General features: G+C 42.2%; 1 protein-coding gene across 3 annotated transcripts in view; it reads left to right on the plus strand.

Annotated features, from left to right (window-relative positions):
* Window positions 1–4,890: 4,890 nt before the first annotated feature.
* NIPA1 (NIPA magnesium transporter 1) overlaps window positions 4,891–21,002 on the plus strand; it is a 41,300-nt gene continuing 25,188 nt past the window's right edge. For 2 of the 3 annotated variants that reach the window (XM_060017029.1, XM_060017028.1), the window contains exons 1-3: window positions 4,891–5,090; window positions 19,434–19,481; window positions 20,444–20,534. In XM_060017029.1, the coding sequence (XP_059873012.1) occupies window positions 4,928–5,090; window positions 19,434–19,481; window positions 20,444–20,534 (302 nt within the window). In that variant the 5' untranslated portion in view covers window positions 4,891–4,927. Of the gene's footprint in view, window positions 5,091–5,476; window positions 5,727–19,433; window positions 19,482–20,443; window positions 20,535–21,002 lie in introns of all 3 variants that reach the window. The other variant, XM_060017030.1, reaches the window with a different exon arrangement.

The following is a 21,002-nucleotide window of genomic DNA, read 5'->3' on the forward strand; positions in this document are numbered from 1 at the left end:
ACCTATCCTTCTCAAACTCTTCCAAAGTATAGCAGAGAGAGGAACACTCCCAAACTCATTCTACAAGACCACCATCACTCTGATACCAAAACCAAAGATGTCACAAAAAAAGAAAACTACAGGCCAATATCACTGATAAACATAGATGCAAAAATCCTCAACAAAATACTAGCCAACAGAACATTAAAAGGATTATACACCATCATCAAGTGGGGTTTATCCCAGGTATCCAAGGATTCTTCAATATATGCAAATCAATCAATGTGATACACCATATTAACAAACTGAAGGATAAAAACCATATGATAATCTCAATAGATGCAGAAAAAGCTTTTGACAAAATTCAACACCGCTTTATGATAAAAAGTCTCCAGAAAGTGGGCATAGAGGGAACCTACTACCTCAACATAAGGAAGGCCATATATGACAAACCCATAGCCAACATTGTTCTTGATGGTGAAAAACTGAAACCATTTCCCCTAAGATCAGGAACATGACAAGGTTGCCCACTTTTACCACTATTATTCAACATAGTTTTGGAAGTTTTAGCCACGGCAATCAGAGAAGAAAAAGAAATAAAAGGAATCCAAATTGGAAAAGAAGGAGTAAAACTGTCACTGTTTGCAAATGACATGATACTATACATAGAGAATCCTAAAGATGCTACCAGAAAACTACTAGAGCTAACCAGTGAATCTGATAAAGTAGCAGGATATAAAATTAATGCACAGAAATCTCTTTCATTCTTATACACTAACAATGAAAAATCTGAAAGAGAAATTAAGGAATCACTCCCATTTACAACTGCAACAAAAAGAATAAAATACCTAGGAATAAACCTTCCTAAGGAGACAAAAGACCTGTATGCAGAAAACTATAAGACACTGATGAAAGAAATTAAAGACGATACAGACAGATGGAGAGATATACCATGTTCTTGGATTGGAAGAATCAACATTGTGAAAATGACTATACTACCCACGGCAATCCACAGATTCAATGCAATCCCTATCAAACTACCAATGGCATTTTTCACAGAACTACAACAAAAAATTTTACAATTTGCATGGAAACAGAAACGAACCCAAATAGCCAAAGCCACCTTGAGAAAGAAAAACGGAGCTGGAGGAATCAGGCTCCCTGACTTCAGACTATACAACAAATCTACAGTAATCAAGACAGTACGGTACTGGCACAAAAACAAAAATATAGATCGATGGAACAGGATAGAAAGCCCAGAGATAAACCCACGCACATATGGTCACCTTATCTTTGATAAAGGAGGCAGGAATATACAATGGAGAAAAGACAGCCTCTTCAATAAGTGGTGCTGAGAAAACTGGACAGCTACATGTAAAAGAATGAAATTAGAACACTTCCTAACACCATACACAAAAATAAACTCAAAATGGATTAAAGACCTAAATGTGAGGCCAGATACTATAAAACTCTTAGAGGAAAACATAGGCAGAACACTCTATGACATAAATCACAGCAAGATCCTTTTTGACCACCTCCTAGAGAAATGGAAATAAGAACAAAAATAAACAAATGGGACCTAATGAAACTTCAAAGCTTTTGCACAGCAAAGGAAACCATAAACAAGACCAAAAGACAACCCTCAGAATGGGAGAAAATATTTGCAAATGAAGCAACGGACAAAGGATTAATCTCCAAAATTTACAAGCAGTTCATGCAGCTCAATATCAAAAAAACAAACAATCCAATCCAAAAATGGGCAGAAGACCTAAATAGACATTTCTCCAAAGAAGATATACAGATTGCCAACAAACACATGAAAGGATGCTCAACATCACTAATTAGTAGAGAAATGCAAAGAAAAACCACAATGAGGTATCACCTCACACTGGTCAGAATGGCCATCATCAAAAAATCTAAAAACAATAAATGCTGGAGAGGGTGTGGAGAAAAGGGAACCCTCTTGCACTGTTGGTGGGAATGTAAATTGATACAGCCACTATGGAGAACAGTATGGAGGTTCCTTAAAAAACTAACAATAGAATTACCATATGACCCAGCAATCCCACTACTGGGCATATACCCTGAGAAAACCATAATTCAAAAAGAGTCATGTACCAAAATGTTCACTGCAGCTCTATTTACAATAGCCAGGACATGGAACAACCTAAGTGTCCACTGACAGATGAATGGATAAAGAAGATGTGGCACATATATACAGTGGAATATTACTCTGTCATGAAAAGAAATGGAATTGAGTTATTTGCAGTGAGGTGGATAGACCTAGAGTCTGTCATACAGAGTGAAGTCAGAAAGAGAAAAACAAATACCATATGCTGACACATATATATGGAATCTAAAAAAACAAAATGGTTGTGATGAACCTAGGGGCAGGACAGGAATAAAGATGCAGATGTAGAGAATGGACTTGAGGACACAGGGAGGGGGAAGGGTAAGCAGGGATGAAGTCAGAGAGTAACACTGACATATATACACTGGCAAATGAAAAATAGCTAGCTAGTGGGAAGTAGCTGCCTAGCGCAGGGAGATCAGCTCGGTGCTTTGTGACCACCTAGAGGGGTGGGATAGGAAGGATGGGAGGGAGATGCAAGAGGGAGGAGATATGGGGATATATGTATACATATAGCTGATTCTTTTTGTGCTACAGCAGAAACTAACACAACATTGTAAAGCAGTTATACTCCAATAAAGTTGTTTTTTTAAAAAAAATATCGTACATTAGTCCTCCTTTAACTGCAGGCCATACCCTCCAAGAGCTCCAGTGGATGCCTGAAACCTCAAATAGTACTGAACTCTATATATACTATTTTTTTTCTATACATACAGATGAACATATATACCTATGACAATGTTTAATTTGTAAATTAGGCACAGCGAGAGATTAATAACACTGATAAAATAGAACAGTTATGACAATATAGTGTAATAAAAGTTATGTGAATGTAGTCTCTCTCTAAATATCTTATTGTAAAAATTTAATGCCTCTTTCATCTTAACTAAGCACTTATCATGCACTGTGGCCATAACTTTTGCAGTCTGAGGTGTGACAGCGAAACTAGCACAAATCTCTTTTTCCTTCTTCACAGTTTATGGATAGAAGATTCTAAGTGTAGATCTTATTGACCTCAGAATACAATTTTTTTCTTTCCTTTCCTTATTAAGTTCAAAACTTTCACCTTTTCACTTAAAAGAAGCATTTTACAGCTTCTCCTTGGCATATCCAAATTGTCAGCATCACTACTCTTGTGCTTTGGGGCTGTTATTAAGTAAAATAAGGGTTGCATGAACCCAGGCCCTGCGATAGCCAGTGGTCGATGTGATAACTGAGTTGCTACTAAGTGAATAAATGGACAGTATACAATGGGCAAAGGGATGATTCATGTCCCGGGCAGGATGGAATGAGATTTCATCATACTACTCAGAACAGCATGCAATTTAAATTTTATGAATTGCTTATTTCTGGAATTTTCTATTAACATTTTTGAACCACATTGACTTTGGGTAACTGAAAACAAGGAAAGTGAAACCTTGCATAAAGGGGACTACTATATTTACATACAATGGAATATTACTGAACCATAAAAAGGAATGATGTTCTGACATACGCTACAATATGGATGAAGCTTGAAACATTATACTAAGTGACACGAGCCAGTCACAGAAGGACAAATATTGTGCAATTTCATTTATATGAAATATCTAGAATAGGCAAATTCATAGAGGCAGAAAGTAGGTTAGTGATTAGCAGAGACTAGGGGGTAGGAAAAATGGGAGATAACTGCTTTATGGGTATCGAGTTTCTGTTTGGAGTGATGGAATAGTTGTGGAAATAGACAGTGGTGAGGGTTGCACAACACTGTTAATGTAATTAATGCCACTGAATTGTACATTTAAAAATGGCTAAAATGGCAAGTTTTGTTATATATATGCTACCACAACAAAAAGAGAATAAGCAAAGGACTAGATTCATTCAGCATAAAAGTTTTCATACAGAAATAGTATTTGATTTTATATTGCTTCACAAACAGTGATGCATATAGGTATAAGTTGATATTCTTTAGTTTTTTCAAAATTTACGAAGATGTTCATCACGGCATCACTTATAAAAGAAAAAAAAACTGGGAGCAACCTAACATCCAACGACAGCTGAACAGTTAGACAAATTACGGTAATTAACTTTATGGGAAATTACATCGTCATTAAAATAATCATTATGTAGCAACGTAAAAACTGATTATGATATATTAAATAAAAAGGATATTTTGTATATTGTCATTGCAATTGTACTTTAGGTGGGAAAACAATAACTATTAGGCTAGGGCTGTGGGATTGAGTAATTTTAAAATATTGTCCCATGTTTTCTGTAATTTCGGTATATTTTATTATAAATAAATCAGTAAATTGGACGGTGCGATCACGAGCTCACTGCCCCGGTGCGGAGACAGATGACTTCCCTTCCTTCAGCGGTCCCATTCGAGTTTCCACAGCTGACGTGTCTTGGTTTCAGGCCCCAGGGGCGGCTCTCTGCGGGCCCCCGAACAGCTTTGTGAGGGACCATTATCCCAGCGAACGCGGCGTCTTGCTAGCGCTCTTCCAGTCCTAAATATCGCATGGGACACCCACCAAAACCCATCTGTTTACCTGAGAAGCAAACTTAACTGGGGGCCCTGTATTTGCACCGCCAAGCCTGCAGCTCGGCCTCTGCGCCCACCCACCTGCCACCTCACCCCACTCCTCGCCGCCGCCGCCTCTCCTAACGCGCTCCTCCCCCTCCTCCCCCCTCTCACCCCCTCCCGGAGCCCGGGCTCCACCCCGCCCCTGCAGAACCCCGGTCCCCCGCACCCCAGTGGCTCTGGGCCGCGGAGCCGGCCCCCGCCTCCAGGCCCGGCGGGCGAGCGCGCAGGCGCGGAGGGCGGGAGCCGGCGGAATGGGGACTGCAGCGGCTGCAGCGGCGGCGGCCGGGGAGGGGGCGCGCAGCCCGAGCCCCGCCGCCGTGTCGCTCGGCCTGGGCGTGGCCGTGGTGTCGAGCCTGGTGAACGGGTCCACGTTCGTGCTGCAGAAGAAGGGCATCGTGCGCGCCAAGCGGCGAGGTAGGGCGGGCCGCGGCCCTGCTCGGGGTGGGGGCGGAGGCGTGGAGGGAGCAGCCGCCGGCCGTGGGGAGGGGAGCAGCCGCGGGGTGGGGTGTTCCGGTCGTCGCCCGAGTGGGGTCCGGAGACGGGGCGGGGCACCTCGGAGGGCCAGCTGCGCGGGCGCGAGGCCCCTAGACCACCCGCAGCGCAGGCGCGGACGCGGTCCTGTGCGCCAGAAGCGCCGCCACCGCGGCCGAGCCTAGTCCTCCAGCAGCTCCGGAGGCGGCCGGTAAGCCCTGAGCGGTGGTAGTTGTGTCGCCGCCACGGTTTTTCTCCCTTCCCAGCGCTGGCGAAGCCTTCTTCAGTTTTATAAGGTTTCTCCCGCTGACTTCTTTCCTCCCTCCCAGACCCAATCGCTTTGCAGCCGTGCATCCCACCGACCTGCCCTCTGGTTGGCGCCCAGGCGTCCCTGTCACCCGCACCCACCGGCTGCTAGGGAAAGCTTCCTGTTTGCAGTATTCCCCGAATGGTCGGAGCCCAGTGCCTGCTCAGAAGGAGCGACGGGCCTCCCGCCTTTGCTGTGACTCCGGCCTGGGGTGCACTTGGAGGGCAGGACCTGCTGACTTCTCGCCCTGCAGTGGCCACACCAGTGCAGAAGTAAGAGCTGTGTGCTAGGCAGGCCGGGGTGGGACCTGCGGGCCAAGGAGGCGCTCGCTCTCAGGGTCGAGCGAGAGTTCTGACCTTTCCTGTGGCTTCTGTTCCTGGGGTCCTTATGACTACAAGTGATCTTCGGTGTGAAGAACACTCAAAGAAGATTAAAACCACCAAAAATGGGCCAACTGAGTATTCCCTGGGTGGATAAGCCACCAAACACCACTGCTTATCAATGTGGAAAGTGTTAAGATGTAGCAGAGTTCTTTGCCAGTGTTCTTCTGTAATAAGAGAGGCCTGAGACAGTTTACTGAACGCAAGATGTAGCATGCTTTGAAACTGAAAATCAACGTGTCCAGAAGGACTGAGAGAGTCTTGTGGTCGTTCTACAAGAATAGTGTTAGGGCTTCCCTGGTGGCGCAATGGTTGAGAGTCCGCCTGCCGACGCAGGGGACACGGGTCCGTGCCGCTGAGCGGCTGGGCCCGTGAGCCATGGCCACTGAGCCTGCGTGTCCGTGGCCTGTGCTCCGCAACGGGAGAGGCCACAACAGTGAGAGAGGCCCGCGTACCGCAAAAAAAAAAAAAAAAAAGGAGGAAACCGCCAGGTCATGGGTTTAAGATAAGTAAACTTATTTAATAGTTCAGATTCTATAATGCAAGTGAAACTCTCTTGAGTGTCCTGGATGATCAGCCAGGAGTGAACTGAGGAAAGAGATAAAGGGGCCTACAATATTGAGTGAAAATATAAAATCAGAGATATTTGTTAAAGAATTCAACTTCGAAGTGAAAACATTGCAGTCTGTACATAAAATCTAAATAAAACCAAGCGTGGTTTCCCTAGGATGCAGATGTATCTCTAAGGTAACAAATGGACATCTGGCAGTAGAGCACTTTTAAGGGAGCACATATCAGTTTGAGGGGCTCCAGGGGTGGGTGACATGATCGTCATGATTCAAAAATAAACAGCACACGTGCCCTTGATAGGATAGGTACATGATCTCCAAAACCCATGACCCCAGTCTAACCATGAGAAAAACAGCACACAAACCTGAATTCAGGAACAGCCTACAAAATACCTGACCAGTCCTCCTGTCAAGGTCGTAAAGTCTGACAGACTGTCGTAGCCAGGACACATGGCCATAAGACATTAGGTAAAATCTAAGGAAACCTGAATATAGACTTCAGTTACCAGAAAACAATAATTATTGAGTAAAACTAAATTATTTCAGCTCAGCTTATGTGTTCAAGGGAATTAGTGACTAAGAAAATAAAAAACACAGCAACCTGAAAAAAAAACATTATTCATGCTTTTATTTATACCTGCATACTATGTCCTTAAATAAATGAGTGAAAATGTGATATTTGCTGATTTCATACTTCTCCAGTTACTACCCACCACTACTAATTCAAGCTACCTGGCTTGCTCATAATGGTGGAAGACAGACATACAGTCTTGTTTTGATAAATTTAGTTTTGATTTGTTCAACAGATATTCACGAAACTCTTATTATGTGCCAGGCACTGTTGTAGGTATTGAGGATGCATAGTTTTAGCATCTACTCCCCCTGAAACCTTTTTCTACCTCTGCTAATAAGCAGCATAGTTGGCCGTTGTAAAATGACTGAAATGGGGGAGATCGGAGGAAAGAGGGGGTGCTAAAAACTGGGGAGTCAAGTTCTTGTGCTAAGGGAGACCTGATGGTCTTACACTGTAAAAAGCTGTCTCACTGAAAGTTTCAGCTTTATTGCACTGCCGTGCACCAGCATTTCTTTCAAGTCTCAGCTTCAGGAGAGCCAAGTTCTGGTCACAGCCCTTCCTTTGTGGGGGAGGAGTTGGGGTGCAGCTTTCTCTGTTACCAGCTTTCACTCTTGAAAGGACCTTCCCAATGAATGGAATATCATTCATGGAATGGAATGGATAGGCTAGGAGCACCATCCACAACACAGGCTCAAGGTGAACTGCCTCACTCCTGGTGTGGCTTTGAAAGACCCTGAAGATGGGAAGAGGGCAGGGGACACCTGGGGCCACAGGTCATTGATAGTATGTTTAGTGTTAGAGCCCACTTGAAGCAGAGCTTAGAAGAGAGAAACAAGGTGACCGTCAAGTCTGAAGATAATTTGTTGAAAGCCAGTTGCAACATTAGAATTCTGTGCTGGTGAATAGGTGAGGATGTCCTGGGAGCCTCTTAACTGGGGGGGATGATGTCCTGCCCTCAGACAGACATTGTGGAGACAGCCTCAGGAAAGTCATAGAATTGCATAGATGAGTGACTCTATGTAGAACGTCCTAGGCCAGGAAGAACCACAATCTTTTTAAAATCCCTTTCATCAAAACTGGGAGATACCACCTAACACACATTAGGATGGCTATTGTTTAAAAAAAAAAAAAGCAGAAAATAACAAGCATTGGTGAGGATGTTGAGAAATTGGAACCCTTGTGCACTGTTGGTGGGAATGTAAAATGGTGCAGCTGCTATGAAAAACAGTAGGGAGGTTCTTCAAAAAATTAAATGTAGAATTACCATATGGCCCAGCAATTCCACTTCTGAGTATGTGTATCCAGAAGAAGTGAAAGCAGGGACATGAACAGATATTGGCACACCCATGTTCATAGCAGCATTATTCACAGTAGAGAAAATGTGGAACAAATTGTGGTATATACGTTCAAAGGAATATTACTTAGTCTTAAAAAGGAAGGAAATTCTGACACATGCTACAACATGGATGAGCCTTGAGGACATTATGCTAAGTGAAATAAACCAGTCACAAAAGGACAAAGCTTGTATGATTCCACTCATATGAGGTACCTAGAATAGTCAAATTCACAGAGACAGAAAGTAGAATGGTGTTGCAGGGGGCTGTGAGGAGGGGGGATGGGAAGTTAGTGTTTAGTGGGCACAGAGTGTCTGTTTTGGAGGATGGGTTAGTTCTGGAGATGGATGGTGGTGATGATTGCACAGCAAGGTGAATGTACTTAATGCCATGGAACTGTACACTTAAAAATGGTTAAAATGCTAAATATTATGATATATATTTTAACGCCATAAAAAAGTCCTTTTCAGATTTCATAGTCTCCTTCCTGAGAGGAGTACAACCTAGTGGTGTAGTCACACTGTTAAGATGCTCGGAAGGTGAGTGAGTTGTCTTGTGAGAGTGGAAACTGGGATCCAAGCATCCCACCTGCCAGTCTCAAGCCTTCTGTACTGATTTTGAAGGGCATGTGCGCTCTGGTCATGGAATGTACATGTTTTCTCCTTGCCTCTCTTGCCGTTCCCAGGCACACACCTAGGTGCATGTACCCCCAAACCCAGAGCTGAGGCACACACATGTTATCTTCACCCCTGCAGCCCTTTGACTCTGTGGTTAGTTCCTCCAGCTTCTGTAAACCCTCCAGACCCTGACAGATGGGGTCAGCTTCCTCTCCTGCCGTGTGTCTTCTTGGTGCCTGTCTTCAGCCCCTTCCTGCCCCTGAAACCTGTGGTATGATGGCTTGTTCACTTGTCTGTGCTCCGCCTGGATCCTGGCTCTTCAAGGCAGGGCACATGTCCTGTCCACTGGGAGGCATGTGGTGGACACTCAGTAATGCTATCTAATTGGCCATGAGTAACCCTGGAGTAAAGAGGGTAAAACCAAACCTCGTATTTTATTTCTGAGCTTTCTTCAAATTATTCAGAGCTGACCTCATTTACCTGTGGCCTCTACTAAGTAATAGAATCCAGAGTTACTGCTAGATCTGAAAATCTGTAACCCTGATATCTATCTAGCTCCAAGGGGAGATCGTTGATAAGGAACATGGTGAGAATAGGGTGAGTGTTAAGAGCATTTGAATGGCTCCACAGCCTGTACATATCTGGTTTACTTGATAGTATTTCCATGAGAGGAGAAGATAAAGAAGGCTGCTACTTACAGAAGACTTATGATGTCCCTGACTCATGCATCTGTCATGTTCCATGGGCTGACTGGACTCAATGGGCCCCGCTTCCTTGGGGTCTCCAGTGGGTTGCGGTCAGATGGTGGCTGGGGCTAGAGTCATCTGAGATGACTTCTTCATCACTTGTCTGGGATAGCTGAGACAGCAAGATGGTTCCTGAGCTGCCTCCCCCCCCCCACCTCTTTTCATCCCTCCATATACTCTCTTCACACGTGGCTACCGTGGGCTTCCTTACACCATAAGGTCTCAGGGAAGTCAGACCCCTTACATGGTGGATAGCTTCCCCTAGACCAAACCTTCCAAAGACTAAGATGAGCGCCGAATGGATCCCTGTGCCCTAGCCTTGGAGGTCTGGCACTACCACTTCTGCCACATTCTGTTGGTGTACTCAGGGCCAGCCCAGGTCAACTGTGGGAGGGGATGGCATAGGGACATGGATCCCAGGAGGTGTGATACAGGAGAGGAAGTTGAGGCATGCACCCAATACAGGACTGGTTGCACTAGGATTTGAACCCAGCTTGGGCTGACTTTGAAGGTGGTTTTTCTCTGCTGCTCGCAGTGGGAAAGGTGGGGGGGAAGATACATAAATTCACCTATAGATAAGACTTTTCTAATGAGGGGCTTCACAGTCTATGTGGAAAAAGCTGGTACTCCGATACTGTTTTATTATAAATAAGTATAATAATACCCCAAACATTAAGTATAAATAATACCCCGAAACTAAGGCAAATAAGAATTTCTTATCATTTTCATGTGACAAATGTGGGAATAGATCACTAATATAAATTCCTACATGAAATACCTTTGGTGTTGATGAATTTCTGTTGGACAGAGTATATTTTTTCTTCAAAAATATTTATGCATAAATAGTATAAACTATAATGTAATTTATATTTCCAGCCCTTTAAGTCCTTAATGAGTAACCAACCAGGCCTTTTTTTTAATTTTTTTTTTTGGCGGTACGCGGGCCTCTCACTGTTGGGGCCTCTCCCGTGGCGGAACACAGGCTCTGGACGCGCAGGCTCAGCGGCCATGGCTCACGGGCCCAGCCGCTCCGCGGCATGTGGAATCTTCCCGGACCGGGGCACGAACCCGTGTCCCCTGCATTGGCAGGCGGACTCTCAACCACTGCGCCACCAGGGAAGCCCCAGTCCTTCTTTTTTAAAAAAAATGTAGCCATGAGCGGCTAAAAAAGACCACTTTTCAAGAAGAATATGCTCAATCCCACACTCCCTAACCCCACACTCCCTAACCCCACACTCCCTAATGTTTCTGGGCCAGGAACCTGTGACAGTAAACTGACCCCTTTTAGATATTGCCTGGATCAGCCAGGGAGGGTGGGCAGGCAGAGGGTTTACCTTGCATGTTCATGTCCAGTCAGAGCTCTTTGGTATGATATGATTACTCAGCAGAGTATATCGTGAATTCACAGAACCTGGGCATAGTCATGCTTTTAAAAGAGCATCTTCTTCTTGGTTATAGAAATATAGTCATTGTTTAAAATCTGGGAAGTACATACAATTACGAATAGGAAAATAAATAGCATTTATCTCCTCACCTTCAGGTAACCACTATTACAATTAGGGTGTATTTCTTCCTAGTCACATTCAATACTTATATTTCAAAATTGAATTTTAATGAATAAATCCTGTGTACAAAAAATATATAACACATATGTAGGGTATAGAGAATAATAAGATAAATATCAAGGTTTTTTTTGTTTTGTTTATTTATTTATTTATGGCTGTGTTGGGTCTTCGTTTCTGTGCGAGGGCTTTCTCTAGTTGCGGCAAGCGGGGGCCACTCTTCATCGCGGTGCGCGGGCCTCTCACTGTCGCGGCCTCTCTTGTTGCGGAGCACAGGCTCCAGATGCGCAGGCTCAGTAGTTGTGGCTCACGGACCCAGTTGCTCTGCGGCACGTGGGATCTTCCCAGACCATGGCTCGAACCCGTGTCCCCTGCATTGGCAGGCAGACTCTCAACCACTGCGCCACCAGGGAAGCCCTGGTGATTATTTATTTTATTATTTTTTTTATTTTTGGCTGCGTCGGGTCTTAGTTGCCGCACGCCAGATCTTCGTTGCCGTGTGTGGGCTTCTCTTTAGTTGTGGCGTGAGGGTTTTCTCTCTCTAGTTATGGCACACACACTCCAGAGCACGTGGGCTCTGTAGTTTGTGTCACGCAGGCTCTCCAGTTGAGGTGCGCTGGCTCAATAGCTGTGGCACGAGGGCTTAATTGCCCTGTGGCATGTGGGATCTTAGTTCCCTGACCAGGGATTGAACCCACATCCGTGGCCTTGGGAGGTAGATTCTTTACCACTGGACCACTGGGAAAGTCCCAGTTTGGTGAGTTTTGATAAATAAATATACCTGTGTAACCAACACCTCGGTGAAGAAATTGATTATTGCTGTCATCCTAGAAAGTTCTCTCGTGTTCTTTTTCATTCTGTCCTCCCTACACCAGAGGGTCTGCTTTCCTAGTATCCATCTGCATAGATTGAATTAGTTTTGCCTGTTCTTGAACTTCATATAAATGGAATCATATAGTATGTATTCTCTTATGTCTACTCTTCTTTCTTTCTTTCATCATGGTTTGAATATTCATCGTGATATATGTATCAGTCGTACTTATATTGCTAAGTAGTGTTCCATTGTTTGAATATACCACAATTTGCTTATCTATTCTGAAAATTTGGTTGTTTCCAAATTTTGACTGTTTGAGGAAAGCTGCAATGACAATTCTTACATAATTCTTTTTTGACTTAAAGTCTTCTTATCTTTGGGGTAAATACGTTGGAGCATTGCTGGATCATGCAGTGCTGGATCATGCAGTAGGTGTATAATTAAATTTTAAGAAACTGCTGAACACTTTCTAACTACAGGTGTACCATTTTACCCTCCCATCAGTAATGAATGAGTGTTCCAGGTGCTCCACGTTCTCTCCAACATTTGGTGTTGTCATCTGTTTAATTTTAGCCATTCTGGTGAGTGTACAGTGGTATCTCATTGTGATTTTAATTTACATTCCCCTGATACCTAATGATATTGAGCATCTTTTGATGAGTTTATTGGCCATTTGTATACAGTCTTTTTGAGGTGTCTTTTCAAGACTTTTGCCCGTATTTTAGTGGATTATATCTTTTTATTATTGATAGTGTGCATTATATGTAACATGTATGTATAATCTGGATACAAGTCCTTTGGCAGATTTAGGAATTGCAAATATTTTCTCTGAGGCTTGTCTTTTCATTTTCTTAATGTTTCCTCTTGAAGAGCAGAAATTTTTAATTTTGATGAAGTCTAACTTATCATTTTTTTCCTTCTATGTGGTTAGTACTTTTTGATTTCTGCCAAAATAAAATCTTTGTTTCTCCTCAGGTCACAGTGGCATCCTCCTGTGTTTTCCTCTAGGAGTTTTATAGCTTTCGCTTTTACCTTTAGGGCTGTAAGCCATCTTGAGTTAATTTTTGTATATGAGTGAGGTATGAATCAAGGTTCAGTATTTTCCCTACTGGTATCCATTTGGTTCAGCATCACTTGTTGAGGAAATTTCCCTACTGAATTATACTGTTGCTTTAGTCCATGATCTGACTGTACATGTGTGAGTCTATTTCTGAACTCTATTCTGTTTTATTGTATATGTCTATCCTTACACCAGTCTGTATTGATGATGTAGTTTTAAATCTTTTTTAAAAATCTTAAAAAATCTAATTTTTAAATCTTAAAATCAGATAGTATAAGTCATACAGTTTTGTTCTTCTTTTTCAAGATTGCCCAACTATTTCTTTAGGAAAATAAGTTCTGCATATCTAATAGCCAACATACAAAAGAACTTCAAGTACTAAATTCATTCATAAATTGGTGAATACCAAGTGCTCAGATTGAGTCTAATTAATGCCCTCATCTAGCTGTGTTGGTGTCAGGAAAGAAGTTTTCTTGATAGTCCTTTTTTAAGAACTCTGTAAAAACTATGTAGCATCTTTTTACACATTTTTTAAAGTTAAGGCATTAATTAATTTGTAAAGGACTTAGTGATCCACTCTTGCTTTGCTGATAGGAGCAATTCTGTTGTTGCTGTACAGAGCACACACGAGTGGAAGCAGTTTTGCTGTGGTATAATCAGCAAGTAAATAAACTAGATGACTGCCTCTATTTTTGTGCTAGAAAGTCATATTTTAAGGACATTTCTGATACACATTTAAACCTAAATGGAAGGTTTTAAAAGCCACGAGTCCATGGTTGGACAACATCAATGCCAATTGATATTATCATCCTGACAAGTCTCTTTTGTATTTGCACAACACTTCTTTGTCTTGTAGTTCAGCTGTTATAAACAACCGTTCAACTCTCATCCAAGGTTTCCAGTATGAGGGGGAAAAAAATTCTAGACTTTAGATATTGCTACCTTTGCAACCCACACCTAGGAGTGGAGGGGAGGAGGCATGAGTATAGTCAAATAAACAAACAGAAAACCAGTGTTCTACAATTCTGAGGTTCCTTGTTCTTGCTAAGGCCAGAGAACTTGAAAAGTCCCAGGCATCAGCTGGGAAGAGGATGAGCATGGCCATAGGCTTGAACAGGTGCCTCCTGAGGGTGTCAGGTGAGTAACTTTAGGATTTTTAGGGACAGTGATGAAGGTGAAACTGTGAAGAAACCAAGTCATTTTAGGACATAAGAAAATAATATCTATGACAGGGCCAATGGCTAACGTGGAATGCAGGTTCCTAGGAATTTCTGGCTGCAGGAGGATGGAACCTGGGGCAGCCAGCTCAGTGAAGATGCTAGGCACAGGTGGACGGGCAAGAAGAGCCATAGGCTACTTCCGTGGGCACTGGGGATATTGCTGAGCTGGAGCCCTTGGGGGCCATGGAGAGCAGTATCACTTTGATCTACAGTTAGGGGTGTGGGGCAAGTATCCCGACAGAAAATCTTAACTTACGTAATGTCCATGGAAGCAGAAAAATTTTGCCTAATATTGGCTTAAAAGGTGAGGGTGATCGCAATACCTTTGGATTTCAGCAAACACAAACTCCTCCTGGGGAGTATGAGTGGGAGGACCCTAAACACTTGGAACTAACCTGTACCTTTTGACTAAAGGGAGACCAAAGGCTTGTTATTTCTCTAGCCCTGGCTACGAGGTATCCCAGGTTCTTCCCCATTTTAGTGACAGTCCATTTCAGACTGTCAAAAGCACGTGCTGTGTGGTAGTTAATGGTGTGGGGGAAACTATAGCAGTGAAAGAGGAGAGCTTCAGTGGGTCCCATTGTGCTGGCATCCTTGGACAAGCTTTCACTGCCCGAGTGTTGCCCACATTCTAGCTGCTGCTGTAGCAGTGATCCCGTGACTGCGTAAGCACTCACGACAAAACTGTATTCATCACAGTAAAAGGAATTGGCCTTTCCCTGCCCCCAGCATAGACCCCCAACAGAAAAGATTGTGACTGATTCCTTGATCTCAGAGTCCCTAAAATCTTTCGAATATTATATATAGAATTTTTGAAAAGCTGTTGAGTAAATTATTGTGTGCATCTGCTATAAAAACAAGCTTCAAGATCTAGAATGAAATGTGTTCACAGTTATTTTAAATAATAAGCAATAATATTTACTTATACACAAAAGAGAGCAGGAGTGGCCATGCTAGTATGAAACAGAACAGACTTTAAGGCAAAAATTGTTACTGTAGCCAAAGAAGGACATTTTTTTTTGGCTGCATTGTGTCTTCTTTGCTGCACGCGGGCTTTCTTTAGTTGTGGAGAGCGGGGACCACTCCTCGTTGCGGTGCACGGGCTTCTCATTGCTGTGGCTTCTCTTGTTGTGGAACACGGGCTCTAGGCATGCGGGCTTCAGTAGTTGTGGCTCGTGGGCTCTAGAGCGCAAGCTCAGTAGTTGTGGCACACGGGCTTAGTTGCTCCACAGCATGTGGGATCTTCCCGGACCAGGGCTCGAACCCGTGTCCCCTGCATTGGCAGGAAGATTCTCAACCACTGCGCCACCAAGGAAGCCCAAGAAGGACATTTTATAACAATGAAAAGGTCTACTATAAGTTTATACTTGATTTCCTTTGTTTTCTAAGCTTCTTTAGGATATAAAATAACAAAGTTAACATCTTTATTATAAGTTACAACAATATATTGTTGGGTTTGTAACATAAAAAATGTAACATATATAACAATAATTAAATAAAGACCACTGATCTGTTCTTTGTATCTATAAATTTGGTTTTGTTGAAAATTTTTTTAATTGAAATATAGTTGATTTGCAATATTAGTTTCAGGTGTTCAGCAAAGTGATTCAGTTATTTATATGTATTTTTTCAGATTATTTTCCATTATAGGTTATTACAAGATATTGAATATTGTTCTCTGTGTTATACAGTAGATTTTTGTTGCTTTTCTATTTTATATATAGTAATGTGTATCTGTTAACCCCATACTCCTTATTTATCTGCCCCTCCTTTTCCCCTTTGGTAACCATAATTTTGTTTTCTGTGTCTGTGAGTCTTTTTCTGTTTTGTATATAGATTCATTTGCATTATTTTTAGAGTCCCCATGTAAGTGTTATCATATAATGTTTGTCTTTGACTTAACTTCACTTAGTATGATATTCTCTAGGTCTATCTCCATTGTTACAAATGGCAATATTTCATTCTTTTTAGTGGCTGAGTAATGTTCCATTTTGTGTGTGTGTGTGTGTGTGTGTGTGTGTGTGTGTACACACACACACGCACACACCCCATATCTTCTTTATCTGTTCATCTGTTGATAGACACTTAGGTTGCTTCCGTGTCTTGGTTATTGTAAATCATGCTGCTGTGAACATCAGGCTGCATGTATCTTTTCAGATTAGAGTTTTCATCTTTTCCCAATATATAACCAAGAGTGGAGCAATCGCTGGATCATATGATAGCTCTATTTTTAGTGCTTTAAGGAACCTCCATACTGTTTTCCATAGTGGCTGCACCAATTTATATCCCTACCAACAGTGTAGGAGAGTTCCCTTTTCTCCACACCCTCTCCAGTATTTATTATTTGTATACTTTTTGATGATAGCCATTCTGACAGGTGTGAGGCTCATTGTGGTTTTGATTTGCATTTCTCTAATAATTAGCAATGTTGAGCATCTTTTCATGTGTCTGTTGGCCACCTTTATGTCTTCTTTGGAGAAATGTCTATATAGATCTTCTGCCCATTTTTTGATTGGGTTGTTTGTTTTTTTGATATTGAGTTGCATAAGCTGTTTGTATATTTTGGAAATTAAGCCCTTGTTGGTTGTGTCATTTGCAAATATTTTCTCCCATTCCGTAGGTTGTCTTTTTGTTTCTTTGATGGTTTCCTTTGCTGTGCAAAAGTTTTTAAGTTTGATTAGGTACCATTTGTTTATTTTTGCTTTTATTTCTTTTGCCTTGGGAGCCTGATCTAAGAAAATATTGCTATGATTTATGTCAGAGAATGTTTTGCCTATGTTCTGTTTTAGGAGTTTTATGTCTTATATTTAGGTCTTTATGTCATTTTGAGTTTATGTTTGAACATGGTGTGAGGGAGTGTTTTAATTTCATTGATTTACGTGACGCTGTCCAGCTTTCCCAACACCACTTGCTGAAGAGAATGTCTTCTCCATTGTATATTCTTGCCTCCTTTGTTGAAGATTAATTGACCATAGGTATATAGGTTTATTTCTGGGCTGTCTATCTTGTTCCATTGATCTGTCTGTTTTTGTGCCAGTACCATGCTGTCTTAATTACTGTAGCTTTATAGTATTGTCTGAAGTCTGGGAGGATTATGCCTCCAGCTTAGTTCTTTTTCATCAGGATTGCTTTGACAATTCTGTGTCTTTTTTTTTTTTTTCAGATTCCACATGTAAGTAAAAGACATGCTCTAAAATAGCCACAGTGTGATTTAGCACATTTGGGAGATTGAACAAGGATTCTATACTAATAGTTGATCATTGTTCTGCAGTGTTCACTGCAGGGCATTCTTCAGCTCAGCTCTACTTTCTGATATGTAGGACATCATGGGCCACATTTGTATCAGACACACTCAGAGGGACATGGGACAGGAGCCACAGCCAGTGTCAGGCCCTCTCTGTTGGAGCCTGGTAGCAGAGGCAGAGCATGGTTTAGGGTCCCAGAGGCAGAACTGCAGCAGACGGTGTCACAGCTGCCCAGCCTTACAAGCCTCATGCCCTCCAGTATAAAGTCATAGAGGCAGGAATCCCGGGCCCTGAAAGAGCTGTTCCTATTCTCAGAGGTATTGCACTAGGGGAGCCCAACCTCCAGTCAGATGCCATTTGCCCGTCAGAGGTCATTTTTACCTTACGTGCTGTCCCCTGGCCACATGGCTGTCAGCTTTATAGTCGCATTCTCATGCAGAAAGTGAAGGGGTTTTGTTACTCAATTATCTACAACAATCCATATTGAAGTTTTGCCAGTTACCCCAATGTTGTCCTTTATAGCAGCCTTTTTTCCCATCTAACATCATGTGTTTAGTCACATCTCTTTTGTTTCCTGTCATTTGCAACAATACCTTTGTCTTTCATGACCTTGCTGATTTTGAAGTGTACAGGCCAGCTGATATGTGGACCATTTCACAATTTCCTCATGATTAGATTCAGGTGATGCAGTCTGGCAGGAGTACTGCAGATGTGATGTTGTGCCTTTCTCAATGCGCCCTCAGGAGGTGCAGGATTTGGTTTGTCCCACTGCTGATGGTGTCAACTTTGACCACTTAGTTAAGGTGATGTCCGTCAGGGTCTTAGAGTACTGTAAAGATAACTTTTTCTCTTTGTGATTAATAAAAAAACTGGTGGAGGTGATTCATGGAGGTTACGTGGCAATCCTGTCCCTCAACAAACTTTCATTCACTTATTTTAGTCTCGATTGATGGTTCTTGCCTGAATCAGTTTTTACTGTGATGTTACCAAATGGTGCTATTTGAACTAGACCATTCCTTCCACTCTATCATTACTTATTGGTCTCATTTTCTTAAAAGTACTTTTTAAATACCTGTAGCTCTGCTCCTCAAAGAAGCAGCCTGGCTTCCTATGTTCATTATACCAAATTATTGCGAATTAAAACATCCAAATAGATTAGGTGTTTTAGTCTGAAGTGAAAAAATCCTGTTAGACTGGGAGCATTTTGACATACCTGAAGAAGGACAAAAGGAGAGATGGATGTGACGAGGAGACCTGCTCCCATCTGTGCCTGCCCTGGCATGCATTGGGGCATAAGAGGGTAATCCAAGAGAGTAAAAGGGAAACCACTGTGTACAATGTCCGATCATTGAGTGAGTGTAAGGGTCTGCTTTCAACCATTTTCACATGGTTGCAAAAAGAGCCATGTCACAAAGGTTCTACATTATGAACCTGTTTAAGCAGCAAGTCACAGAACCCTGTACTAGAAAAATTATCATATAAATGGGTTTCAGTAAATGCATGAGAGAATTGGACTTTGAAGGTCAAATCTCGTTTGAAATCAACATATAAAAAGTTACTCCAAAGAATATTTGTCTCTAGATGATGTGTTGAGCCCCCCTCCCAAATAAAGTACAATTTATAAAGATTTTATTTGCTTGGGTCAGCTTGTGTTGATTGCAGAAAGTATTTTGCCACTTTTAATCGTTTCTCATGCTGCTCTTTATAGACTACTTTAAAGTTTCTTTGTAGGGTGAATAAAAGTATGGCATTCATTCTTTTCAATTTTAGTTTTATTTAAAAATTCCTCTTTTAAGTGTGTAGCTTGTAAACCTCTTGGTTCGTACTTTCCTGATGTTTTTGTCTCACTCTTTTACAGGTACCTCCTATTTAACAGACATTGTGTGGTGGGCAGGAACAATTGCAAGTAAGTACTCTTTGTGGTGAAGAGCTTGGTCTCCTTTTGTAAGATCAGTCATTTGTCTGTCAGGGCTGGATGGAGGGGGTGGGATGAGCTTAGCTTGTTCTTTGGAATAAGGACCAGGATGGTGGGAGACAGTGGAGGGTGAAGGCAGAGGATCCTGCTGCCTGCTGTTGGCCCTGAATTTTGTCCAGGTCAGACTGTCCTGGGTCTGAAGAAATTAAGCAGCTCCTGCTTCCTCATCTGTAGTTGGGCTGTGGGCATTTGGTGAGCTTGTGCCCCACACAACTAGTTTTACAAAGGAGTTTCTTCACTCAGCCTTAAGTACCAGATCAGAGGTCATGTGTTATAATATAAAAATAATAAAATTAGAGTTCAGACCTTTACATATATAAAGAAAAATTCTGTTAGATATTTCAGATATATCTTGAGGTCTTTTTGTCACACATTGTCTTTTAGGCAAGAAATTTTCTAGTAGACATTGATTCATCGAAGAACTCATTTTTAAGCTCTATCTATCTATCTATCTATCTGTCTATCTCAGTGCAGCCCCAGGCACAGCCCTGTACAGGCAGTAGTGTTTCCACTTGATGTGCCAGCAGTGTGTCACTGGACTAGATCCCAGGCCACTTGAAGGGGCATGGAAAGCTCTACATGATCTATCTTAAAACAGGGATGTGTTAAGAAGAAAGTGGAAATATACTCTTGTACCCACTGTCAGTCACTGCTGGTTAGACTGGGAATTTCCATAGAGGGTTGAAACTAATTGGGCCAGTGATACTATGGGGCCTGCTCTCCTCTGCCCTCAGGACTCTTAATCATGCAAATGATGCCCCATATTTCCTTCCTCACCAGTAATGAGAAAGAAGTAGCCCTTTCAGAGCACAGTCTTGCAAAATTCAACTCTGTGATGAATGCTCAAAGAGATTTTTGTAATTGCAGTGATACCCTTGTGATTCTCTTGACAGTGGCTGTTGGCCAGATTGGAAACTTCCTGGCTTACACGGCGGTCCCCACAGTCCTGGTGACTCCTCTTGGTGCCCTTGGAGTGCCATTTGGGTGAGAGCTGGGATTCTGTGTTTTGCTTTTTAATGTGTAGTTTAGGTATAAGAAAACTTTTCATTTTAAATGTTTCTGTTAAAATAATAAAAGTAGAAGTGTAACTGAAGATATGTCTTCAGTATTGCATTCCATATGGTTTAATTTTTATCCCTTCAGATTTAGTTGTATGAATTATTAACCCTGTCTTAGACATTTGCTTCAGTATATTTCAAATCCTTACTTATTCATGGATACCAACATGATGTCATCACTCTCCTGGTCTTTGCTCTGGAAGACTTCCTAGAGACTGGAGTCTTCCTAGCTCCTTGGCAAGTGATTCTGAGAAATCAATAAGCAAAACTAGTCAGTTGGTGTTTTATTTGGGTCCCTAGCATCCCCTGCTGGATGCTGGGCAGTCCCCTGTCTCAGGAGATTATGGAGGTTGGGACAAATGACACATGGGCTCCAGTGGGTTGTGTAAAAGGA

The sequence above is a fragment of the Delphinus delphis genome, chromosome 7 (assembly GCF_949987515.2).
Source record: "Delphinus delphis chromosome 7, mDelDel1.2, whole genome shotgun sequence".
In the NCBI taxonomy this organism is placed as follows: Eukaryota; Metazoa; Chordata; class Mammalia; order Artiodactyla; family Delphinidae; genus Delphinus; species Delphinus delphis.